At 45.8% G+C, this 27,772-nt stretch overlaps 1 protein-coding gene across 2 annotated transcripts in view; it reads left to right on the top strand.

Annotated features, from left to right (window-relative positions):
* CCDC170 (coiled-coil domain containing 170) overlaps window positions 1-27,772 on the top strand; it is a 242,599-nt gene that overhangs the window by 110,398 nt on the left and 104,429 nt on the right. Inside the window, exon 8 of one of the 2 annotated variants that reach the window (XM_063917873.1) lies at window positions 4,849-5,166. The exons of the other annotated variant lie outside the window; for it this stretch is intronic. Coding sequence (XP_063773943.1) covers window positions 4,849-5,166 — 318 coding nt within the window. The remainder of the gene's footprint in view (window positions 1-4,848; window positions 5,167-27,772) is intronic. 2 annotated transcript variants of the gene reach the window in all.

Here is a 27,772-nt window from a genome sequence, read left to right as displayed (position 1 = left end):
ACAGAGGTAGGTAAAGCCGTGGCCTACCGTACTGCTGCTTAGTGCTTATATAAATATAATATACTGTATAACGGACCTGGTGGACAGTGTCAGCAGACTGCTAAACTAGTATGAAGAAAGAAAAAAAAACCACCACAGGTATACAATGTAGATGGATGGATAGTATAGTATTACTTATACTTATGGACGACGAGTGACGACACAGAGGTAGGTACAGCCGTGGCCTACCGTACTGCTGCTTAGTGCTTATATATAAATATAATATAATGTATAACGGACCTGGTGGACAGTGTCAGCAGACTGCTAAACTAGTATGAAGAAAGAAAAAAAAACCACCACAGGTATACAATGTAGATACTTATGGACGACGAGTGACGACACAGAGGTAGGTACAGCCGTGGCCTACCGTACTGCTGCTTAGTGCTTATATATAAATATAATATACTGTATAACGGACCTGGTGGACAGTGTCAGCAGACTGCTAAACTAGTATGAAGAAAGAAAAAAAACCCACCACAGGTATACAATGTAGATGGATGGATAGTATAGTATTACTTATACTTATGGACGACGAGTGACGACACAGAGGTAGGTACAGCCGTGGCCTACCGTACTGCTGCTTAGTGCTTATATATAAATATAATATACTGTATAACGGACCTGGTGGACAGTGTCAGCAGACTGCTAAACTAGTATGAAGAAAGAAAAAAAACCCACCACAGGTATACAATGTAGATGGATGGATAGTATAGTATTACTTATACTTATGGACGACGAGTGACGACACAGAGGTAGGTACAGCCGTGGCCTACCGTACTGCTGCTTAGTGCTTATATATAAATATAATATACTGTATAACGGACCTGGTGGACAGTGTCAGCAGACTGCTAAACTAGTATGAAGAAAGAAAAAAAAACCACCACAGGTATACAATGTAGATGGATGGATAGTATAGTATTACTTATACTTATGGACGACGAGTGACGACACAGAGGTAGGTACAGCCGTGGCCTACCGTACTGCTGCTTAGTGCTTATATATAAATATAATATACTGTATAACGGACCTGGTGGACAGTGTCAGCAGACTGCTAAACTAGTATGAAGAAAGAAAAAAAACCCACCACAGGTATACAATGTAGATGGATGGATAGTATAGTATTACTTATACTTATGGACGACGAGTGATGACACAGAGGTAGGTACAGCCGTGGCCTACCGTACTGCTGCTTAGTGCTTATATATAAATATAATATACTGTATAACGGACCTGGTGGACAGTGTCAGCAGACTGCTAAACTAGTATGAAGAAAGAAAAAAAAACCACCACAGGTATACAATGTAGATGGATGGATAGTATAGTATTACTTATACTTATGGACGACGAGTGACGACACAGAGGTAGGTACAGCCGTGGCCTACCGTACTGCTGCTTAGTGCTTATATATAAATATGATATACTGTATAACGGACCTGGTGGACAGTGTCAGCAGACTGCTAAACTAGTATGAAGAAAGAAAAAAAAACCACCACAGGTATACAATGTAGATGGATGGATAGTATAGTATTACTTATACTTATGGACGACGAGTGACGACACAGAGGTAGGTACAGCCGTGGCCTACCGTACTGCTGCTTAGTGCTTTTATATAAATATAATATACTGTATAACGGACCTGGTGGACAGTGTCAGCAGACTGCTAAACTAGTATGAAGAAAGAAAAAAAAACCACCACAGGTATACAATGTAGATGGATGGATAGTATAGTATTACTTATACTTATGGACGACGAGTGCACTGACGACACAGAGGTAGGTACAGCCGTGGCCTACCGTACTGCTGCTTAGTGCTTATATATAAATATAATATACTGTGTGTATAACGGACCTGGTGGACAGTGTCAGCAGACTGCTAAACTAGTATGAAGAAAGAAAAAAAAAACACCACAGGTATACAATGTAGATGGATGGATAGTATAGTATTACTTATACTTATGGACGACGAGTGACGACACAGAGGTAGGTACAGCCGTGGCCTACCGTACTGCTGCTTAGTGCTTATATATAAATATAGTATACTGTATAACGGACCTGGTGGACAGTGTCAGCAGCAGACTGCTAAACTAGTATGAAGAAGGAAAAAAAACAAAACACCACAGGTATACAATGTAGATGGATGGATAGTATTACTTATACTTATGGACGACGAGTGACGAGTCGACACAGAGGTAGGTACAGCCGTGGCCTACCATACTGCTGCTTAGTGCTTAATTATATATATAATATACTGTATAACGGACCTGGTGGACACTGCAGTGTCAGCAGACTGCTAAACAAACTAGCATGAAGAAAGAAAAAAAAAAACACCACAGTGTTTTTCAGGCAGACAAACGTATACTGGACTGGTGGTCACTGTCAGCAAAACTGCACTGTACTCCTGCTATAATTGCTCCCCAGTCCCCACAATTAGGCAGTGTGAGCAGTGCACTCAGCACAGATATATCATGCAGCAGTGCAGCACACTGAGTGAGCACAGATATGGTGGAGCGTTTTTTTTCAGGCAGAGAAACAACGGATTAAACTCAAAACCCTGCACTGTACTCCCTAACAGCTGCTCCCCGTCCCCAATCTTTCCCACAATTATAACTAACTAAGTTCTAATATATATAATACAACGGACTCGGAGAGGACGCCAGCCACGTCCTCTCCCTATCAATCTCAATGCACGTGTGAAAATGGCGGCGACGCGCGGCTCCTTATATAGAATCCGAGTCTCGTGAGAATCCGACAGCGGAATGATGACGTTCGGGCGCGCTCGGGTTAACCGAGCAAGGCGGGAGGATCCGAGTCGCTCGGACCCGTGTAAAAAAAAGGTGAAGTTCGGGCGGGTTCGGATTCCGAGGAACCGAACCCGCTCATCACTATGTTTAATAAAATTGTACTATCACGGTGTGTGTGTTTTGTTTTTATTTGGATTTTTTTTGTAGTAGAACTACAGGTACCAGCGGGACCGTTTCACCCCCCCCCTGCATGCTGGTACTTGTGGTTCTCCAAGTACCAGCTTGCGGGGGAGGCTTGCTGGGACTTGTAGTTCTGCTACAAAAAACAATATTCTTTTTTTTACACAAAAGGCTATTAGCCTCCCATCTGCTGCCCTTGGATGGGGGGGGGGGCAGCCTCGGGCTTCACCCCTGGCCCTTGGGTGGCTGGAGGGGGGGACCCCTTGATTTAAGGGGTCCCCACTCCTCCAGGGTACCCCGGCCAGGGGTGACTAGTTGGTGATTTAATGCCAGGGCCGCAGGGACCAATATGAAAGTGTCCCCCGGCTGTGGCATTATCTCTCTGACTAGTGAAGCCCAGTGTTGGTGTTAAAAATACGGGGGACCCCTACGCTTTTTGTCCCCCGTATTTTTTGCACTAGGACCAGGCGCAGAGCCCGGTGCTGGTAGTTAAAATATGGGGGAACCGGCCCAAGGCTGGTTATGCTTAGGAGGGGGGACCCCACACAATTTTTTTTCAAGATTGTTAACTCTTTCACACCCCTTCCCACTGATAAACATGCATAGATCTCACGGATCCGTGCATACCTATCAGAACACTATTTGAAAACTGCTTTTTTTTACGATTTGTATTTTTTCACGGCAGTGTTTGGCTATTGCCGGCAGTGATTGTGAATTCGAATTTTTAGTAAATTACTGAGCTGTATAAAATACAGGCGTGTTTGACCGATGGTGTATTCATTCGTATTTTTTTTCTTTGACTTCCAAAAAAATACGAATGCCCTCATCACTGCCGAGATTTCAGTTTAGTAAATTCCCGAGATGACACTTTGATGAAAAAATCGGGAGCTTAGTAAATATACCCCATGGTATAATTTGTGTGGGTATTGCATTTCAGTGATGTTGATGCTGGATTGTGTCAAGTGCAAACATTGAAAAATAGCCTCAGTAGAGGGATGAGAAAACTGTCAACAAGGGGTTAAATTGCATCTGTTGCCTAAAAGCAGCAGGAGCAGTTTGTTCTTATTTGTGTGCCATTATTTATGTATGCCTGTCTCTGTGTCAACGCAATATGTTACTGTCTGTGCACAGACATTTTTCTGCATTGGTGTCTGTGTGTCGGTGTCTGTGGTAATCTATTTCTATGTACCAGTGTCTTAGTATGTCTGTATCTGTGCACTAGGATGTAAGGTGACATCTTTTTAGGTTACTCTCATGCTCCAGGTAGTAAATATGAATGCTATTGCTATACATCTGTTCCTGTGGATCACTCCAATAGGAGATCATTTCTTGAGTAGTTGCTTTGATAGTTATAATTAGTGCTGAGCACCTCCTATAAATTATACTCCATGATAAGACAATTTATAAGGAGCCATACAAAAACTAAGATGTTGTAGAACACTGATAACATATAGGGGGGATTTCTATTGTTTTTGAGGGCGTGTAAGTAATGAGCGCTCGGCAGGCAATATTAATTTGTTCTGCAGATAGACGCGAGTGCTACGGGCACCCATTACTTATCGTGCTTGTTGTACCCAAATGCACCGGGTTTAGTCACATGAAGAGGCTAAACCCATGCAAAGTATTGGGTACACTGCCGAAGCGCAGTCTGTGTTCCCAAAATCCCACTTTGGTACGATTTCCACTCGCAACTCAGTAGGGTGCAACCAGAAATAATGGGCACCTGCGGAGCTCACGCCCATTGGCTCAGACACAGAAGGTTTGGGTGCCCAAACACAATTGAATTTCCTCCATAAAGTTAAGTATTGATAGTTTAATATTTATAATTTCTTATTAAAAGACTCAATTTTACAATCAGTATTATATCAGTATATTCATCTTTACTTCAGAATTTGGAAAATGCAACTGATGCCAAGCAAGCTCTGGAAAGGGAGACCATAATGCTTCAGGACAGGCTAAGTGCATCACAACAGGCCTGGACAGCCAGCAAGCAAGAGTTGAGCCTAATTAAGAAAAGCTCCACCGAGTTGGACATGACTTTAAAGAGCAGTCTCGGGGAGGCCAAAGTTGCCCAAAGCCATCTTGAATCTTTCAAGGAAGAAATTGCAGCAGCTCTGAGTAGCAATTCTGTTACAGTCAAACCAAAAGAGGAGGCCATCTTGGAGAGCATACGTGATTTATGCAACCGGACAGAAAGCAAAAAAAATGTAAGTGTATTTTCAGCTATAAACAGATTCCCCATTGTATTCCACGATTGGTACACTTCAAAGGCTCTGTTAGACAATTGTCTCCTGCTTAACATGCCAATTTAATGCAGAGGAGGGAAATTGAACAGGATATAAGATTATGACAATTCCAGTTATTTTATGTATATTATTCAGCTCAGCAATACACATTTTGGGCCCGATTCTCAGTCGTACATACTGTAGGTTGGAATGTGTCTTTGCACTTGCGCCCCTGGCTGCATACGCATCTTTGCGAGCGTGCTTTAGATTCAGACTGGTTCAGATATCAGCCATTTCACTGTGGCTGATAAATGGGCATTTATAGATGGGAACTGACCCGCAACAAAACGAACGTACACAATGCTAAAGAGGTTATGTCTCATTGTTAAATAGGGCCCAGCTAATGGCCTTACTTGCACCTTAACTAAACCTCTTTTGTGAATGTATTACAGCATATGGCACTAATCTGAGCTGAAGTCATATCAGAAGGGTTAAAAATAATTTAACAAAAAGATTAGGTGCATAAGATATTTTTACTGTAGTCTATCAATAATATCTTCTTTAAAAAATGTACAACACAGTATTGAGTTAAAGAGTAAACATTGAAAAACATAAAACTGTTTTTCCCCTGAATATTGCCACTTCCAAAAATGAATGGTTCTGGCCAACCAACTATGAAATGTCAGCTTTGGAAAGCACTGTTGTTTTCTCTACACAATTTTCACATTACAGTAACTTAAATCTCTTTTCTGTACTACTCTATAAAAAATAGCTCATTAGGGCGCCTTCTCCGCATTCCATCAGGAACAGCTTCACTCGGTCCATCTTCTGCCTGTATGAGCTACTGCTACTACACGTTAATCTTGCTCTGTAAACCCGCGTGCCTTAATGGAATCCTAAGAACACTTTGGCAAGTCGCACAATGCTGCTGTTATGCTTTGCAATGGATCTCCTTATAATAGCAATATGAGAAGTTTAATAAATGTCTTTAATATTGTAAATACTGTACAAAGTGAGCATCACCCTAATATGAAAAAACAAAGCAAACAGAAAACAGAACTGTAACTACAGTAGTTTACAAACAATAAAGAACTCAAATACTTTACATTAATATATAGGGGGGAATTAAATTCCCCCGGGAGCAATACAATTAGCCCCTAAAGACAGCACCATCAGGGATTTTTTTTCACCTGCCGGGGGAAGGCAAAATAAAATCCCTGATAACTGACTCGTTTTCATGATCGTAGCCACGAAAACACATGGATCTTGAGAATTATCCATGTGTTTTCATGTGAGAAAAAGGGCTACAATTGAATTGCCTGATAAGCCCATCTGGCAAAAATCACTGTAAAAGCCTGTTTCCTGTTTTATTTGGGCGAAAAATTAATGGGTACAATTGAATTTCCCCCATAACCTTATATCTTCATGTACACTGTACCAAAAAATTGTGAGCACAAGCTACCATCACACTTTCATATGGTTTGAATAATAGATGAAGATGCAATACAACATCGGTAGTAATGTGTCCAAATTACTCTTTTATTAAAAAAGCAACAGATCCTTAAAATGGTGTATTATATAGTCATATAAACAAAGCAGTCATGCAGTAGTAGTTAAAAAAATGACTTTTACTATCTAAGTTTGACAAATAATTGCAAATTAATTCTTATTCCTGTTTCCTGTATACAAGTTAGACGAGATTCGGGCGATAATGGCCTGTCAGTTTTTTATTAATTCTTGTTCTCTTATGATATTTACAGAGACTTGGCTGAATGATTTTATGTTGGACACTGCTGTACAGCTTGCGGATAGAACATTATTTAGATCAGATAGGACCCTGGATTCTGGTAAATCCATAGGGGGGTGTGTGTACGTGAACGATAGTTGGTGTTCCGACGCATCTCTTATTGATACCTTTTGTTCAGCTAACATAGAATACGCTATTGTTAAATGCCGTCCTTTTTATCTGCCAAGAGAATTTTCAGTGGTAATTGTGGTTGCGGTCTATATCCCCCCAGACGCTCATGTGGTATCCGCTCTGGGATGTTTGTATACTGCCATAACTAAACTAGAATCTAAATATGTAGATGGTGTATTTTTAGTGGCAGGGGACTTTAATCAGGCCAGATTGAAGTCTATCCTCCCTAAATACTACCAGTATGTAAAAACTCCTACTAGAGGGGAAAATGTATTAGATCATGTCTATTGTAACATTAAGGAGGCTTATTCATGCTATAGGCATGCTAATATTGGTAACTCTGATCATATCTCCTTGTACTTGGTGCCAATATATAGATCCCTAGTCCGACGTTTTAAACCTGAGAGCAAAACTGTTACAATATGGCCACAGGGTGCCATGACTAGACTCCAAGATATTTTAGAATTTACGGATTGGGGCTTGTTTGTTATAGAATCCCAAGAGGAGGAGAATGATAACTTGGTAAATGTAGACCATCTTACTTCTATGGTATTAGGTTATATTAACTGTTGCAGTGTAACTGTTAAAAAACGTGTGAAACTCTTTGCCAACAACAAACCTTGGATTAATAGCACGGTGAGATTGTTATTAGCAGCGAGGGATAGAGCTTTTAAATCCAACGACCCAGTTGCTTTTAGGGTTGCCAGATTAAACCTGAAACAGGGAATCCGTGATGCAAAAAAGGCATTCTCTGTCATGATTGAAACTAAATTCAAAAATGACAGGGATGCAAGAAGTATGTGGAAGGGAATCCAGGACATTACTGACCGTAAGGCAAATAAAAGTTACTTAAAACAACCAGCAGATCCCACGTTTGGCGAAACGTTGAATATTTTCTACTCACGTTTCGACAAGGATGCTGACCTCCCTTGCACATGTGTGGTTAATGAAGGTAACGGTGAGCCATTGGTACTAGATGAGTTGTCTGTTAGGAAATGTTTTGCTGCTACCAATCCCAGTAAAGCCTCAGGCCCTGATGGAATTTCAGGGAGTGTTATTAAGAACTGTTCAGAACAATTAGCAGGTATTTTTACCATAATTTTTAACCTCTCCCTAGCACAGTGTATTGTTCCAAAAAATTTTAAATCAACAATAATCACTCCCATCCCAAAAAATGGTAAAATTAATGCTAAGGAGCCAAATGACTTCAGGCCAATTGCCCTTACGTCATTAATAATGAAGTCATTCGAAAAACTGGTTATTAGACATTTAAAGGGTTTTATACCAGTTACCCTTGATCAGTTTCAATTTGCATATAGGGCAAATAGATCCACTGATGACGCAGCCCTTACCCTATTTCACCATGTGCTTACTCATCTAGAAAACAGGGATTCTTCAGTAAGAATTTTATTCGTAGATTATAGCTCGGCTTTTAACACCGTTATTCCTGCGTCCTTAATTACCAAATTGATTCAACTAGGTGTGGACAATTTTGTCTGTAGATGGATCTTTGACTTTTTAACAAATAGGCCTCAGGCAGTCAGGGTCAATAATAAAATTACAAATGAGGTAATGATTAGCACCGGTGTGCCACAGGGATGTGTGCTGAGTCCATTTCTTTATTCCCTGTTTACCCATGACTGTGTCTCTGTTTCTGACACGGTGCACATACTTAAATTTGCAGATGATATTGCTATAGTAGGTCTTATTAGTAGAAACAATGACTCTGAATTCATATCTGAAGTATGTAGGCTGGAGAAATGGAGTCAGGATAATCATCTGATTCTTAATGCCACAAAAACAAAAGAGATGATTTTAGATTTTAGGATATTAAATCAGTATACTTACAGTCCTTTGGTTCTGGACAATCAAGAGGTGGAGATAGTTACATCTTTTAAATTCTTGGGTATGATTATATCTAACGACTTGTCATGGCATTATCATATTGACAATGTCATAAAGAAAGCCCAACAACGGTTATAGGCCCTCATTCCGAGTTGATCGCTCGCAAGGCGAATTTAGCAGAGTTGCTCACGCTAAGCCTACGCCTACTGGGAGTGTATCTTAGCTTCTTAAAATTGCGACCGATGTATTCGCAATATTGCGATTACAAACTACTTAGCAGTTTCAGAGTAGCTTCAGACTTACTCGGCATCTGCGTTCAGTTCAGTGCTTGTCGTTCCTGGTTTGACGTCATAAACACACCCAGCGTTCGCCCAGACACTCCCCCGTTTCTCCGGCCACTCCTGCGTTTTTTCCGGAAACGGTAGCGTTTTTATCCACACGCCCCGAAAACGCTGTGTTTCCGCCCAGTAACACCCATTTCCTGTCAATCACACTACGTTCGCCAGAGCGAAGAAAAAGCCGTGAGTAAAAATACTATCTTCATTGTAAAATTACTTGGCGCAGTCGCAGTGCGAATATTGCGCATGCGTACTAAGCGGAATTTCACTGCGATGCGAAGAAAATTACCGAGCGATCAACTCGGAATGAGGGCCATATTTTCTTAGGAAAATGCGTCTAGCAGGAATATCTGAGCCAATTTTAGTTAATTTTTATTCTTGTATCATTGAAAGTGTGCTTACATATGGTATTTCCGTTTGGTACGGAAATTGTAAGGTAGCAGAGCGTGAATCGCTTGACAGAATTGTTAAAACTGCTGGAAGAATAGTTGGTTCAGTATTGCCAAACATTCAATTTATTTATGAAAAGAGGCTCCTTAAGAAGGCCAGGAGTATATTGAATGATGTAACTCCCCCCAATTATGGGGTATTTACCCTGCTTCCTTCTAACCTACGTTATAGATCTTTATTGTGTAAAACTAGTCGGTTGAGGCATAGTTTTTTCCCTAGGGCAGTTAACATGCTTAATGGTTTAGGGGGCAGATAGGAGTGTAGTACCTGCTTATGTGTCTATTGTGTTCCCACGGCTCTCACAAATATTTTAAAAAAAATAATTATTTTATGGTGTTTTATTGGTGTTGTACTTATGATATCTGTTTTACTCACACGGAAATTTCATTGTTTGTTCATACGTGAATATTTAATGATAACAATAAATTCAATTCAATTCAATTCAATTCTCTAGCATCGATAAGGGATATTGGGGACAGAATTAGTACGATGGGGCATAGACTGGTCCAAAGTAGCCAGTGCACTTTAAATTTCTTCAACTGGGTCTGCTGGCTCCTCCCCTCTATGCCCCCTCCTACAGGCAGCTTAGAAAAAAGTGCCCTCAGGAGAGGATGCACACTCTGCAAGCTCCAGAGTTTTTCTTCAATTTCTTTTAATCTTTTATTTAGAGATGAGCGGGTTCGGTTTCTCTGAATCCGAACCCGCCCGAACTTCATGGTTTTTTTCACGGGTCCGAGCAGACTCGGATCCTCCCGCCTTGCTCGGTTAACCCGAGCGCGCCCGAACGTCATCATGACGCTGTCGGATTCTCGCGAGACTCGGATTCTATATAAGGAGCCGCGCGTCGCCGCCATTTTCACACGTGCATTGAGATTGATAGGGAGAGGACGTGGCTGGCGTCCTCTCCATTTAGATTATAAGAGAGAGAGATTTACTGGAGCTTAGGACTAGGAGGAGTACTGTAGAAGTGTAGAGAGTGCAGAGAGTTTACTAGTGAGTGACCACCAGACAGTGCAGTTTATTTAATATATCCGTTCTCTGCCTGAAAAAAGCGATACACACAGTGACTCAGTCACATACCATATCTGTGTGCACTGCTCAGGCTCAGCCCAGTGTGCTGCATCATCTATATATATTATATATCTGTCTGACTGCTCAGCTCACACAGCTTATAATTGTGGGGGAGACTGGGGAGCACTGCAGTGCCAGTTATAGGTTATAGCAGGAGCCAGGAGTACATAATATTATATAGTGAGTGACCACCAGACAGTGCAGTTTATTTAATATATCCGTTCTCTGCCTGAAAAAAGCGATACACACAGTGACTCAGTCACATACCATATCTGTGTGCACTGCTCAGGCTCAGCCCAGTGTGCTGCATCATCTATATATATTATATATCTGTCTGACTGCTCAGCTCACACAGCTTATAATTGTGGGGGAGACTGGGGAGCACTGCAGTGCCAGTTATAGGTTATAGCAGGAGCCAGGAGTACATAATATTATATTAAAATTAAACAGTGCACACTTTTGCTGCAGGAGTGCCACTGCCAGTGTGACTGACCAGTGACCTGACCACACTGACCACCAGTATAGTTAGTAGTATACTTATATTGTGATTGCCTGAAAAAGTTAAACACTTGTCGTGTGACTTCACTTGTGTGTTGTTTTTTTTTTTATTCTATAAAAATAAAACTCATTCTGCTGACAGACAGTGTCCAGCAGGTCCGTCATTATATAATATATAATATATACCTGTCCGGCTGCAGTAGTGATATATATATATTTTTTATATCATTTATCATCCAGTCGCAGCAGACACAGTACGGTAGTTCACGGCTGTGGCTACCTCTGTGTCTGCACTCGGCAGGCAGTCCGTCCATAATTGTATACCACCTAACCGTGGGTTTTTTTTCTTCTTTATACATACATACTACTACGACATCTCTTTATCAACCAGTCTATATTAGCAGCAGACACAGTACAGTACGGTAGTTCACGGCTGTGGCTACCTCTGTGTCTGCACTCGGCAGGCAGTCCGTCCATAATTGTATACCACCTAACCGTGGTTTTTTTTCTTTCTTCTTTATACATACATAGTTACATAGACATCTCTTTATCAACCAGTCTATATTAGCAGCAGACACAGTACAGTACGGTAGTTCACGGCTGTGGCTACCTCTGTGTCTGCACTCGGCAGGCAGTCCGTCCATAATTGTATACCACCTAACCGTGGTCTTTTTTTCTTTCTTCTTTATACATACATAGTTACATAGACATCTCTTTATCAACCAGTCTATATTAGCAGCAGACACAGTACAGTACGGTAGTTCACGGCTGTGGCTACCTCTGTGTCTGCACTCGGCAGGCAGTCCGTCCATAATTGTATACCACCTAACCGTGGTTTTTTTTTCTTTCTTCTTTATACATACATAGTTACATAGACATCTCTTTATCAACCAGTCTATATTAGCAGCAGACACAGTACAGTACGGTAGTTCACGGCTGTGGCTACCTCTGTGTCTGCACTCGGCAGGCAGTCCGTCCATAATTGTATACCACCTAACCGTGGTTTTTTTTTCTTTCTTCTTTATACATACATAGTTACATAGACATCTCTTTATCAACCAGTCTATATTAGCAGCAGACACAGTACAGTACGGTAGTTCACGGCTGTGGCTACCTCTGTGTCTGCACTCGGCAGGCAGTCCGTCCATAATTGTATACCACCTAACCGTGGTTTTTTTTTCTTTCTTCTTTATACATACATACTACTACGACATCTCTTTATCAACCAGTCTATATTATTAGCAGCAGACACAGTACAGTACGGTAGTTCACGGCTGTGGCTACCTCTGTGTCTGCACTCGGCAGGCAGTCCATCCATAATTGTATACCACCTAACCGTGGTTTTTTTTTCTTTCTTCTTTATACATACATAGTTACATAGACATCTCTTTATCAACCAGTCTATATTAGCAGCAGACACAGTACAGTACGGTAGTTCACGGCTGTGGCTACCTCTGTGTCTGCACTCGGCAGGCAGTCCATAATTGTATACTAGTATCCATCTCCATTGTTTACCTGAGGTGCCTTTTAGTTGTGCCTATTAAAATATGGAGAACAAAAATGTTCAGGTTCCAAAATTAGGGAAAGATCAAGATCCACTTCCACCTCGTGCTGAAGCTGCTGCCACTAGTCATGGCCGAGACGATGAAATGCCAGCAACGTCGTCTGCCAAGGCCGATGCCCAATGTCATAGTACAGAGCATGTCAAATCCAAAACACCAAATATCAGAAAAAAAGGACTCCAAAACCTAAAATAAAATTGTCGGAGGAGAAGCGTAAACTTGCCAATATGCCATTTACGACACGGAGTGGCAAGGAACGGCTGAGGCCCTGGCCTATGTTCATGGCTAGTGGTTCAGCTTCACATGAGGATGGAAGCACTCAGCCTCTCGCTAGAAAAATGAAAAGACTCAAGCTGGCAAAAGCAGCACAGCAAAGAACTGTGCATTCTTCGAAATCCCAAATCCACAAGGAGAGTCCAATTGTGTCGGTTGCGATGCCTGACCTTCCCAACACTGGACGTGAAGAGCATGCGCCTTCCACCATTTGCACGCCCCCTGCAAGTGCTGGAAGGAGCACCCGCAGTCCAGTTCCTGATAGTCAGATTGAAGATGTCAGTGTTGAAGTACACCAGGATGAGGAGGATATGGGTGTTGCTGGCGCTGGGGAGGAAATTGACCAGGAGGATTCTGATGGTGAGGTGGTTTGTTTAAGTCAGGCACCCGGGGAGACACCTGTTGTCCGTGGGAGGAATATGGCCGTTGACATGCCAGGTGAAAATACCAAAAAATCAGCTCTTCGGTGTGGAGGTATTTCAACAGAAATGCGGACAACAGGTGTCAAGCCGTGTGTTCCCTTTGTCAAGCTGTAATAAGTAGGGATAAGGACGTTAACCACCTCGGAACATCCTCCCTTATACGTCACCTGCAGCGCATTCATAATAAGTCAGTGACAAGTTCAAAAACTTTGGGTGACAGCGGAAGCAGTCCACTGACCAGTAAATCCCTTCCTCTTGTAACCAAGCTCACGCAAACCACCCCACCAACTCCCTCAGTGTCAATTTCCTCCTTCCCCAGGAATGCCAATAGTCCTGCAGGCCATGTCACTGGCAATTCTGACGATTCCTCTCCTGCCTGGGATTCCTCCGATGCATCCTTGCGTGTAACGCCTACTGCTGCTGGCGCTGCTGTTGTTGCTGCTGGGAGTCGATGGTCATCCCAGAGGGGAAGTCGTAAGCCCACTTGTACTACTTCCAGTAAGCAATTGACTGTTCAACAGTCCTTTGCGAGGAAGATGAAATATCACAGCAGTCATCCTGCTGCAAAGCGGATAACTGAGGCCTTGACAACTATGTTGGTGTTAGACGTGCGTCCGGTATCCGCCGTTAGTTCACAGGGAACTAGACAATTTATTGAGGCAGTGTGCCCCCGTTACCAAATACCATCTAGGTTCCACTTCTCTAGGCAGGCGATACCGAGAATGTACACGGACGTCAGAAAAAGACTCACCAGTGTCCTAAAAAAATGCAGTTGTACCCAATGTCCACTTAACCACGGACATGTGGACAAGTGGAGCAGGGCAGGGTCAGGACTATATGACTGTGACAGCCCACTGGGTAGATGTATGGACTCCCGCCGCAAGAACAGCAGCGGCGGCACCAGTAGCAGCATCTCGCAAACGCCAACTCTTTCCTAGGCAGGCTACGCTTTGTATCACCGCTTTCCAGAATACGCACACAGCTGAAAACCTCTTACGGCAACTGAGGAAGATCATCGCGGAATGGCTTACCCCAATTGGACTCTCCTGTGGATTTGTGGCATCGGACAACGCCAGCAATATTGTGTGTGCATTAAATATGGGCAAATTCCAGCACGTCCCATGTTTTGCACATACCTTGAATTTGGTGGTGCAGAATTTTTTAAAAAACGACAGGGGCGTGCAAGAGATGCTGTCGGTGGCCAGAAGAATTGCGGGACACTTTCGGCGTACAGGCACCACGTACAGAAGACTGGAGCACCACCAAAAACTACTGAACCTGCCCTGCCATCATCTGAAGCAAGAAGTGGTAACGAGGTGGAATTCAACCCTCTATATGCTTCAGAGGTTGGAGGAGCAGCAAAAGGCCATTCAAGCCTATACAATTGAGCACGATATAGTAGGTGGAATGCACCTGTCTCAAGCGCAGTGGAGAATGATTTCAACGTTGTGCAAGGTTCTGATGCCCTTTGAACTTGCCACACGTGAAGTCAGTTCAGACACTGCCAGCCTGAGTCAGGTCATTCCCCTCATCAGGCTTTTGCAGAAGAAGCTGGAGACATTGAAGGAGGAGCTAACACGGAGCGATTCCGCTAGGCATGTGGGACTTGTGGATGGAGCCCTTAATTCGCTTAACAAGGATTCACGGGTGGTCAATCTGTTGAAATCAGAGCACTACATTTTGGCCACCGTGCTCGATCCTAGATTTAAAGCCTACCTTGGATCTCTCTTTCCGGCAGACACAAGTCTGCTGGGGTTGAAAGACCTGCTGGTGACAAAATTGTCAAGTCAAGCGGAACGCGACCTGTCAACATCTCCTCCTTCACATTCTCCCGCAACTGGGGGTGCGAGGAAAAGGCTCAGAATTCCGAGCCCACCCGCTGGCGGTGATGCAGGGCAGTCTGGAGCGACTGCTGATGCTGACATCTGGTCCGGACTGAAGGACCTGACAACGATTACGGACATGTCGTCTACTGTCACTGCATATGATTCTCTCAACATTGATAGAATGGTGGAGGATTATATGAGTGACCGCATCCAAGTAGGCACGTCACACAGTCCGTACTTATACTGGCAGAAAAAAGAGGCAATTTGGAGGCCCTTGCACAAACTGGCTTTATTCTACCTAAGTTGCCCTCCCACAAGTGTGTACTCCGAAAGAGTGTTTAGTGCCGCCGCTCACCTTGTCAGCAATCGGCGTACGAGGTTACATCCAGAAAATGTGGAGAAGATGATGTTCATTAAAATGAATTATAATCAATTCCTCCGCGGAGACATTGACCAGCAGCAATTGCCTCCACAAAGTACACAGGGAGCTGAGATGGTGGATTCCAGTGGGGACGAATTGATAATCTGTGAGGAGGGGGATGTACACGGTGATATATCGGAGGGTGATGATGAGGTGGACATCTTGCCTCTGTAGAGCCAGTTTGTGCAAGGAGAGATTAATTGCTTCTTTTTTGGGGGGGGTCCAAACCAACCCGTCATATCAGTCACAGTCGTGTGGCAGACCCTGTCACTGAAATGATGGGTTGGTTAAAGTGTGCATGTCCTGTTTTGTTTATACAACATAAGGGTGGGTGGGAGGGCCCAAGGACAATACCATCTTGCACCTCTTTTTTCTTTTCTTTTTCTTTGCATCATGTGCTGATTGGGGAGGGTTTTTTGGAAGGGACATCCTGCGTGACACTGCAGTGCCACTCCTAAATGGGCCCGGTGTTTGTGTCGGCCACTAGGGTCGCTAATCTTACTCACACAGTCAGCTACCTCATTGCGCCTCTTTTTTTCTTTGCGTCATGTGCTGTTTGGGGAGGGTTTTTTGGAAGGGATATCCTGCGTGACACTGCAGTGCCACTCCTAGATGGGCCCGGTGTTTGTGTCGGCCACTAGGGTCGCTAATCTTACTCACACAGCTACCTCATTGCGCTTCTTTTTTTCTTTGCGTCATGTGCTGTTTGGGGAGGGTTTTTTGGAAGGGACATCCTGCGTGACACTGCAGTGCCACTCCTAGATGGGCCCGGTGTTTGTGTCGGCCACTAGGGTCGCTAATCTTACTCACACAGCTACCTCATTGCGCCTCTTTTTTTCTTTGCGTCATGTGCTGTTTGGGGAGGGTTTTTTGGAAGGGACATCCTGCGTGACACTGCAGTGCCACTCCTAGATGGGCCCGGTGTTTGTGTCGGCCACTAGGGTCGCTAATCTTACTCACACAGCTACCTCATTGCGCCTCTTTTTTTCTTTGCGTCATGTGCTGTTTGGGGAGGGTTTTTTGGAAGGGACATCCTGCGTGACACTGCAGTGCCACTCCTAGATGGGCCCGGTGTTTGTGTCGGCCACTAGGGTCGCTTATCTTACTCACACAGCGACCTCGGTGCAAATTTTAGGACTAAAAATAATATTGTGAGGTGTGAGGTATTCAGAATAGACTGAAAATGAGTGTAAATTATGGTTTTTGAGGTTAATAATACTTTGGGATCAAAATGACCCCCAAATTCTATGATTTAAGCTGTTTTTTAGTGTTTTTTGAAAAAAACACCCGAATCCAAAACACACCCGAATCCGACAAAAAAAATTCGGTGAGGTTTTGCCAAAACGCGTTCGAACCCAAAACACGGCCGCGGAACCGAACCCAAAACCAAAACACAAAACCCGAAAAATTTCAGGCGCTCATCTCTACTTTTATTTCAGTATGCTGTTTGGGCAATAACATACCTGCACCGTGGGAGTTAGGGGGTGGGGGCGGTCACCGGCCTCTTGAGGTGCAGAGCCACTTCCCCGCTGCAGGACCACCGTCCTGAGGGGCTGTTTGTTCAGTGGGGCATGGCGCTTTGGCTGTCGCAGCTGCAGCAAGCAGCACACCTCTAATGCTGCTGAAGATGATCATCTGTGGTGAGTACACACCGGAGACCCCGCTAGGGGGTTCCCCGGTTCACGGTGTGGCAGAAGCGCAGGTGAGGCGTACGGGTCCCTCCTGATGGGGACCCGCTTTGACCCCTGCATGAGACTGGCTTAATACAATTGTACCAAGCATTTATGTGAGGCTACAAACACTTAGGAGACCTGGCCAGTATAAAGATTACACAGTAGCTCCGGCGCCATAGCGGGGGGCGGAGCTACATTAGATCGGGCTCAGTGGTATTTTGGCGCCTTCCTCTGCATAAGCAGCAGCAGCCTCACACAGCTCCTCCATAACGGTCACACGCTGGATCTCTGGTACAGGATGTAGAGGGGGAAAGCCACTATATTGTGCACAAATATCATCCCTCTGAGGGTTTTTTCATTAGACATACTTACTGTTTATATGTTTATGTGAAACGCTGACAGCCTCACTGGGGCTGTGCAGCGCTGGGTGCACTGGTGTCCTCTCTCCAGTGTCTCCTCTCACATGCAATAGGCAGGCTTGTATCGTATTTCAGGCTGTGTTGTATGTGTATTGTACCTGTTTTTGTTCATAATGGTAAAACAGAAGTTATACAGTGTGTGTAATGCTAGATTTTCCCCTAGCTCATCTGGCTCAATATCATGTGAGCAGTGTTGTCAGTCATCACAAAATGCTGATAACAATGTGGTGGAGAGTTCAGAGCCCTCCTGGCTGTGGGCTATCAAAACTATGATGTCTGATATGTCATCTCAACTCACTGCAAATGCCAATAAAACTCAGGAACTGCAACAAGCAGTGGCAAATCTAGCTGCAAAATATCCCCCCTAACCACTGCAGGTGCACAAAAGCGTGCTTTACCTGCACTCCTATCAGATACTGATGATGATATACAAGATGATGGGGATGATGTGGATCCCGTATGCGGGGACTCCACCCCTACACAGGGTATTGAACCCCTTATAATAGCTATACTGGATGTGTTAAAGCTCCCCCTAGAGGATGCTACTAATCAGCAGTCATTTATCCTCCCACAAGACAAACTGTCACATTTCCTGATTCTAAAGAATTAAATGATTTATTTAAATTAGCCTGGAAAAATCCAGATAAAAAATACCAGGTATCCAAGAGGTTTTTAAATACCTTCCCTTTTGCCCCTGAAGGCAGGAAATTCAGGGAAGAATCTCCAGCACTGGATGTCTCCATCTCTCGCCTTTCTAAAAAGGTGGTGCTCCCTGCTCCGGGCTCTTTTACGGTGATAGATACGGGGGATAGGAAAATAGAGACCACTCTAAAATCTGTCTACACTGCTGCAGGTGTAGCTCAAAGGCCGGTCATTGCTGGTTGCTGGATGACACATGCCATTCATACATGGGCTACTCAAATTCAAGAGGGCCTTTCAGGGGATATGACCTTAGTTACTACTGTAACTTTAATAAAACACATTCAGGACACGGCAAGAGTCCTCTGCGACTCCCTTAAAGAGATTGGCAATATGCAGGCTAGAACCACTGCTATGGCTGTGTCTGCTCGCAGAGCCATATGGTTGCGTCAGTGGATTGCAGAAGCTGACTCCAAACGTAATGTGGAATCTCTTCCTTTCACATATGAATGGCTCTTCGGAGGGGAATTGGACACATGGATCTCCAAAGCTACTGCTGGAAAATCCATGTTTCTCCCTTCAGGGGCTCCACCTGCTAGACGTACCTACCCGGGACCGTCTACTCAGTCCTTTCGGTCCTCCAGATTTCGATCTAGGGCCTGGGATGCCTCCAGTGCAGCTAGAGGCTCCAGAGGTAAGCCTAAGAAACCAGCCATTGCCGGCTCTCTGGACCAGAGCACCAGGGGACCTCGTGGTAGGAGCTCGATTACATCACTTCAGCTACATCTGGGATGGTTCCTGACAAGATTCCTGGGTAAGGGACCTTATCTATCAGGGTTACAAGCTGGAGTTCGACGGTGCTCCTCCCCAACGATTTTTCAAATCAGGCTTGCCAGCTTTGAAAAATGTACGTGTTACGCTACTGGCCATCGACAAGTTGGTTCAGTACCAGGTCATTGTTCCAGTACCGCTGATACAACAAGGACAAGGTTACTACTCCAGTCTGTTTGTATTGCCAAAGCCAGATGGGTCTGTGAGACCTTGAATCCTTACCTGAAGGTTTTCAAATTCAAGATGGAATCTTTGAGAGCAGTGATCGCGGGCCTGGAACAACAAGAATTATTCGTGTCCCTGGATATCAAGGATGCCTACCTGTATCTATGGTTCGCCCTACTGAACAATCACTACCAGTTTCAGGCATTGCCTTTCGCCCTTTCTACAGCTACGAGGGTGTTCATGAAGGTGGAAATGATGTTCCAGCTCAGAGTCCAGGGGGTCAACCTTGTACCTTACCTGGATGATCTCCTGTTAAAAGCAAGTTCCAGGGAGCTTCTATTGCTTCATATAGATCGCACTATCCAACTTCTGTCTCAACACGGGTGGATCCTCAGTCTTCAGAAGTCTCAACTGGAACCATCTCAACGGCTCCTGTTTCTGGGTATGATACTGGATACTGTAGCTCAAAGAGTGTTTCTCTCAGAGGACAAGGTGAGATCACTCCAAGAAATGGTTCGCATGGTTCTCCGTCCTGCTTGAGTTTCCATTCACCTTTGCATAAAGTTTTTGGGAAAAATGGTGGCCTTGTACGAGGCGATACAGTTCAGCAGATTCCATGCCAGACCTTTTCAACTGGACATCCTTAACAAGTGGTCCGGTTCACATCTGCAGATGCACTGATTGATTCAGCTGTCTCCCCAGGCCAGGATTTCGCTCCTGTGGTGGATGCAGTCTTCCAACCTGCTGGAAGGCCGACGTTTCGGGTTTCAGGATTGGACCCTCCTCACGACGGATGCGAGTCTATGAGGATGGGGAGCTGTCACCCAGGGGGCGCAGTTCCAGGGCAGGTGGTCTTCCTAAGAGGCCCTACTCCCGATCAACATTCTGGAACTTAGGGCAAATACAAAGCTCTGCTTCAGGCCTCCCCTCTGCTCAGGTATCGGGCGATCCAGGTTCAGTCGAACAATGCCATAGCAGTGGCGTACATCAATCGACAAGGAGGGACAAAAAGCAAGCCTGCATGCGAGTATCAAAAATACTACTCTGGGCGGAAAGAAATGCAAGAGTGCTGTCTGCAATTTTCATTCTGGGAGTGGACAACTGAAAGCAGACTTCCTGAGTCGCCATGACCTCCACCCGGGGGAGTGGGGATTACATCCTCAGATTGTTGACAGATGGGGATACCCGCAGATCGACATGATGTCCAGCCTCAACAAGAAGCTTCGCTGCTACTGCTTACAAACTAGGGGCCCTCAGACGAGGGCAGTGGATGCACTGACGTCACCTTGGCCGTACCGGCTGGTCTACCTATTTCCTCCGATCCCATTGATCCCAAGGGTGCTCCAACGGATCAGACATCACAGAGGCCATGCAATCCTGATTGCGCTGGATTGGCCCCGAAGGGTGTGGTACACAACTCTTCTGGACATGTCCGTAGATGACCCTTGGTATCTGCCGCTACGAAAGGATCTTCTTCAGCAAGGACCGTTTGTCTACCCGGATTTACGGCAGCTTCGTTTGACGGCATGGAAATTGAGCGGAACATCCTAGCTCACAAAGGGCTTTCCAAAAAGATAATTGCCACTATGGTGCAAGCCAGAAAACTTGTGATGTCAAAACATTATCATCATATCAGGAGGAGATACGTATCTTGGTGCGAGGAACACACGTATCCGCCTGCAGAGTTTCACTTGGGACGTTTCCTACATTTCCTGCAGGCTGGTGTTGATAAAGGCTTATGTCTGGGTTCCGTTAAGGTCCAGATTTCAGCTCTCTCAATTTTCTTTCAGAAGAAATTGGCTGTGTTTCCAGAAGTTCAGACCTTCTTACAAGGGGTGCTCCACGTACAATCTCCCTTTGTGCCGCATATGGCACCCTGGGCTTTGGATGTAGTGTTGCAATTTCTACAGTCCTCATGGTTTGAGCCTCTGATGACAGTGGAAGACAAGTACCTCACATGGAAGACAGTGATGTTGTTGGCCCTGGCTTCTGCTAGACGCGTCTCAGAATTGGGAGCCTTATCATGTAAAAGTCTTTTACTTGGTCTTTTACAAGGACAGAGTAGAGCTCCAGACTAGACAGCAGTTCCTGCTGAAGGTTGTCTCCGCTTTCCATCTGAATCAACCTATTGTGGTTCCGTCTTGTTCTGACGCTTTGGCTCCTCTGGAGTCTTTGGATGTGGTTAGGCGCTTTGAAGATCTGGGTCAAACACACAGCTTGGGTCAGGAAGACGGATTCCTTGTTCGTGCCCTATGATGCGCAGAAGGGTTGTCCTGCTTCAAAGCAGTCCATTGCTCATTGGATTAGGCTTACTATCCAACAGGCCTATGTGTCGGCAGCCTTGCCTGTCCCTACATTTCTGAAGGCCCACTCTACTAGATCAGTGGGGTCTTCCTGGGCGGCTGCCCGTGGAGTCTCGGCCTTGCAACTATGCCAAGCTGCTATCTGGTCAGAGAAGAACACTTTTGTGAAATTCTTCAAGTTTGATACCCTGGCCAAAGAGGATACCCAGTTTGGGCAAGCGTTGCTGCAGCAGTCTCCGCACGTTCCCACACGTTCTGGAAGCTTTGGGACATCCCCATCATACTAATTCTGTCCCCAATATCCCTTATGGATGCTAGAGAAAATAGGATTTTAAATACCTACCGGTAAATCCTTTTCTTGTAGCCCATAAGGGATATTGGGTGCCCGCCTCTGTGTGGTTACTTCTGCAGGTTCTCTGTTAGGTGTAACCTGTTCAGTTGTTGCTGTTACTGTTGCCAGCCGTTGCTGGCCCGGTTATGTTATGGTGTGCTGGTGTATAATTCTCACCACCATTATTGTTATGTTCCTGAAAGGTATCTATATAAATAATAAATAAATAAATAAATAAATAATATATATATATATATATATATATATATATAAAGAGTTGTTTAATATTACCTATCTTTAACCACTTGCCTGGCATGGTCGCATCAGATGCGACCATGCCTGCAAGTGCTTTGTCTGACCTGGTCGCACAGGATGTGCGGCATCCCACTCCTGAGTGATGCCCCTGATGAAGACACAGGAAAGGGTTACAAGTTGTGGCTCAATTGTGCCACTTGTAAACTTGATGAACTGTGACAGTCTGGGATTCTGCAATTGCAGCCTGGGTGGTAGGCAACCGAGGCTGTGCAAAAGGAAAGCAATCTGGAGGGTGTTGAGACCCAGGAGAATTGGACTGTGCCTGAGGGGAGAGCGGGAAAGCTGAGAAGCAGATATAGGCTGCAGAGGGGTATGTGACGCCAGAGGAGCCTGCAGAGAGAGAGAGAGAGATTGCACCTGCTGGAGCTTGTACACTGATACCCCTTTTCCACAAGCTAGCAGCCGGGAGCCTGACACGGGTGCTACCCGGCTGCGGCCCGTGCTCAGCCCCCCTTCCCACTGCGCTCACCAACCCGGCATATTGCCGGGTTGGTGACGCTGCTAGTGACGCGGCAAGGGCGGCGCTGGGAGATAACATGTTCTCCCAGCGCCACCCTTCCATACAGTGTAAACGGGAGCTGTGTCGCATCGACGCGGCTTCCATTTACACTACAATCCTACCCGGATCATTCCCGTGTCCTACCCAGGAAGCTACCCGGGTAGGATTCACGGGTCCCTTGATCTGGGTTTTTGCGGGGGGACTCTTTTCCACTAGCAAAAAACACGGGTAAATGCGCGCCCCCGTACATTTACCCGTGTTTTTTGAGCTAGTGGAAAAGGGGTATGAGTGAGATTGAGGCAGAGACCGGCGCTATATGGAGCGAGTATCCCACACCCTGTGATTGGCTGCAGATCAATAGGAGAGAGGAAAGTTACTGCGCAAAGAGGGGAAGCAGAGCGGTGTGATTGTTCCACTCAGTAACCGGGTGACAGTGACCGGAGATGAGGAGACGCAGGCAGTGCGGCACTGCATGGCCAGACAGACTAACTGGTGTGAGGCAGCCTCAATAGGAGCAGGTCATCGCTACAGCCATGGGACACGTGAGTTTGGCTAAGTAAGCCACTGAGTTCTGGAGTATGCATTACAGTGCGGTGGGGAAATAGTGCTGACTACAGTCCCTCCCCCGCCAGCGGAACAGCCTAACGACTGGGACAGTCTCATACGCTCTATTAAGCAGTAGTGAACGGGTGTAAAGACCCCTGATTCGCCTCAGGAGGAGTGTGAAATGATATAAAGGTCCCCGTGCCCCGCAGGGGACTCCAAGGCTGGGAGATTATAATAAAGAGAGAGACTCTGGTCACTAATGACTGATCAACCCACTAGCGCACGCAGGGGGGGGGGGGGGGGGGTGTTTCTGAGTACCTAGAAACCCTCCCCCCCTGCCACAGATCCATCATTGCATCTGAACGATTGTTTTTCTCTAACATCCTAAGTGGATGCTGGGGACTCCGTAAGGACCATGGGGAATAGCGGCTCCGCAGGAGACTGGGCACATCTAAAGAAAGCTTTAGGACTATCTGGTGTGCACTGGCTCCTCCCCCTATGACCCCCCTCCAAGCCTCAGTTAGATCTCTGTGCCCGAACGAGAAGGGTGCACACTAGGGGCTCTCCTGAGCTTCTTAGTGAAAGTTTTAGTTTAGGTTTTTTATTTTCAGTGAGACCTGCTGGCAACAGGCTCACTGCATCGAGGGACTAAGGGGAGAAGAAGCGAACTCACCTGCGTGCAGAGTGGATTGGGCTTCTTAGGCTACTGGACATTAGCTCCAGAGGGACGATCACAGGCCCAGCTTGGATGGGTCCCAGAGCCGCGCCGCCGGCCCCCTTACAGAGCCAGAAGGCAGAAGAGGTCCGGAAAATCGGCGGCAGAAGACGTCCTGTCTTCAACAAGGTAGCGCACAGCACTGCAGCTGTGCGCCATTGCTCTCAGCACACTTCACACTCCGGTCACTGAGGGTGCAGTGCGCTGGGGGGGGGCGCCCTGAGACGCAATAATAAACACCTTGGATGGCAAAAAAATGCATCACATATAGCTCCTGGGCTATATGGATGCATTTAACCCCTGCCAAAATACATAAAAAAACGGGAGATAAGGCCGCCGATAAGGGGGCGGAGCCTATCTCCTCAGCACACTGGCGCCATTTTCCCTCACAGCTCCGTTGGAGGGAAGCTCCCTGGCTCTCCCCTGCAGTCACTACACTACAGAAAGGGTTAAAAAAGAGAGGGGGGCACAAATTAGGCGCAGTATTAACTATACAGCAGCTATAAGGGGAAAAACACTTATATAAGGTTATCCCTGTATATATATAGCGCTCTGGTGTGTGCTGGCAAACTCTCCCTCTGTCTCCCCAAAGGGCTAGTGGGGTCCTGTCCTCTATCAGAGCATTCCCTGTGTGTGTGCTGTATGTCGGTACTTTTGTGTCGACATGTATGAGGAGAAAAATGATGTGGAGACGGAGCAGATTGCCTGTAATAGTGATGTCACCCCCTCGGAGGTCGACACCTGAGTGGATGAACTGTTGGAAGAAATTACGTGACAGTGTCAGCTCTGTATAAAAGACAGTGGTTGACATGAGACAGCCGGCTACTCAGCTTGTGCCTGTCCAGACGTCTCATAGGCCGTCAGGGGCTATAAAGCGCCCGTTACCTCAGATGGCAGATATAGACGCCGACACGGATACTGACTCCAGTGTCGACGGTGAAGAGACAAATGTGACTTCCAGTAGGGCCACACGTTACATGATTGAGGCAATGAAAAATGTTTTACACATTTCTGATAATACGAGTACCACCAAAAAAAGGGGTATTATGTTCGGTGAGGAAAAGCTACCTGTAGTTTTCCTGAATCTGAGAAATTAAATGAGGTGTGTGATGATGTGTGGGTTTCCCCCGATAACAACTGATAATTTCTAAAATGTTATTGGCATTATATCCTTTCCCGCCAGAGGTTAGGGTGCGTTGGGAAACACCCCCTAGGGTGGATAAAGCGCTCACACGCTTGTAAGGGCTCTATCCTCTCCTGAAATGGCCGCCCTTAAGGATCCTGCTGATAGAAAGCAGGAGGGTATCCTAAAATGTATTTACACACATACTGGTGTCATACTGCGACCAGCAATCGCCTCAGCCTGGATGTGCAGTGTTGGGTTGGCGTGGTCGGATTCCCTGACTGAAAATATTGATACCCTAGATAGGGACAGTATATTTTTGCCTATAGAGCATTTGAAAGATGCATTTCTATATATGCGTGATGCACAGCGGAATATTTGCCAACTGGCATCAAGTCTAAGTGCGTTGTCCATTTCTACCAGTAGAGGGTTATGGACACGTCAGTGGTCAGGTGATGCGTATTCCAAACGGCATTTGGAAGTATTGCCTTATTAAGGGGAGGAGTTATTTGGGGTCGGTCTTTCAGACCTGGTGGCCACGGCAACAGCTGGGAAATCCACGTTTGTACCCCAGGTCGCCTCTCAACATGAGAAGACGCCGTATTATCAGGCGCAGTCTTTTCGTGGATAAGCGGGCAAAAGGTTCCTCATTTCTGCCCCGTGACAGAGGGAGAGGAAAAAGGCTGCAGAAATCAGCCAGTTCCCAGGAACAGAAACCCTCTCCCGCCTCTGCCAAGCCCTCAGTATACGCTGGGGCTTTACAAGCAGAATCAGGCACGGTGGGGGGCCCGTCTCAATGAATTTCAGCGCGCAGTGGGCTCACTCGCAAGTAGACCCCTGGATCCTTCAGGTGATATCTCAGGGGTACAAATTAGAATTCGAGACGTCTCCCCCTCGCCGTTTCCTAATGTCGGCTTTACCGATGTCTCCTTCTGACAGGGAGACAGTTTTGGAAGCCATTCACAAGCTGTATTCCCAGCAGGTGATAATCAAGATACCCCTCCTGCAACAGGGAACGGGGTATTATTCCACACTGTTGTGGTACCGAAGCCGGACGGCTCGGTGAGACCGATTCTAAATCTAAAATCTTTGAACACTTACATACAGAGGTTCAAATTCAAGATTGAGTCACTCAGAGCAGTGATTGCGAACCTGGAAGAAGGGGACTACATGATGTCTCGGGACATCAAGGATGCTTACCTTCATGTCAAAATTTACCCTTCTCACCAAGGGTACCTCAGGTTTATGGTACAGAACTGTCACTATCAGTTCAGACGCTGCCGTATGGATGGTCCACGGCACCCCGGGTCTTTACCAAGGTAATGGCCGAAATGATGATATTCCTTCAAAGGAAGGGAATTTTAGTTATCCCTTACTTGGACAATTCCCTGATAAGGGTAAGATCCAGGGAACAGTTGGAGGTCGGTGTAGCACTATCTCAGGTAGTGTTGCTGCAGCACGGTTGGATTCTCAATATTCCAAAATCGCAGCTGGTTCCGACGACTTGTCTTCTGTTCCTAGGGATGATCCTGGACACAGTCCAGAAAAAGGTGTTTCTCCCGGAGGAGAAAGCCAGGGAGTTATCCGAGCTAGTCAGGAACCTCCTAAAACCGAGCCAAGTCTCAGTGCATCAATGCACAAGGGTTCTGGGTAAAATGGTGGCTTCCTACGAAGCAATCCCATTCGGCAGATTCCACGCAAGAACTCTCCAGTGGGACCTGCTGGACAAATGGTCCGGGTCGCATCTTCAGATGCATCAGCGGATAACCCTGTCACCAAGGACAAGGGTGTCCCTCCTGTGGTGGTTGCAGAGTGCTCATCTTCTAGAGGGCCGCAGATTCGGCATTCAGGACTGGGTCCTGGTAACCACGGATGCCAGCCTGCGAGGCTGGGGAGCAGTCACACAGGGAAGGAATATCCAGGACTTATGGTCAAGCCTGGAGACATCACTTCACATAAATATCCGGAAGCTAAGGGACATTTACAATGCTCTAAGCTTAGCAAGACCTCTGCTTCAAGGTCAGCCGGTGTTGATCCAGTCGGACAACATCACGGCAGTCACCCACGTAAACAGACAGGGTGGCACAAGAAGCAGGAGGGCAATGGCAGAAGCTGCAAGGATTCTTCGCTGGGCGGAAAATCATGTGATAGCACTGTCAGCAGTATTCATTCCGGGAGTGGACAACTGGGAAGCAGACTTCCTCAGCACGACCTCCACCCGGGAGAGTGGGGACTTCACCCAGAAGTCTTCCACATGATTATAAACCGTTGGGAAAAACTCGACAGGTATTGCGCCAGGTCCAGGGACCCTCAGGCAATAGCTGTAGACGCTCTGGTAACACCGTGGGTGTACCAGTCAGGGTATGTGTTCCCTCCTCTGCCTCTCATACCCAAGGTACTGAGAT

Source organism: Pseudophryne corroboree, chromosome 4, assembly GCF_028390025.1.
Source record: "Pseudophryne corroboree isolate aPseCor3 chromosome 4, aPseCor3.hap2, whole genome shotgun sequence".
NCBI lineage: Eukaryota > Metazoa > Chordata > Amphibia > Anura > Myobatrachidae > Pseudophryne > Pseudophryne corroboree.
Note: the sequence above shows the minus strand (reverse complement) of the source record. Positions and strands in the feature narration are given on the sequence as shown.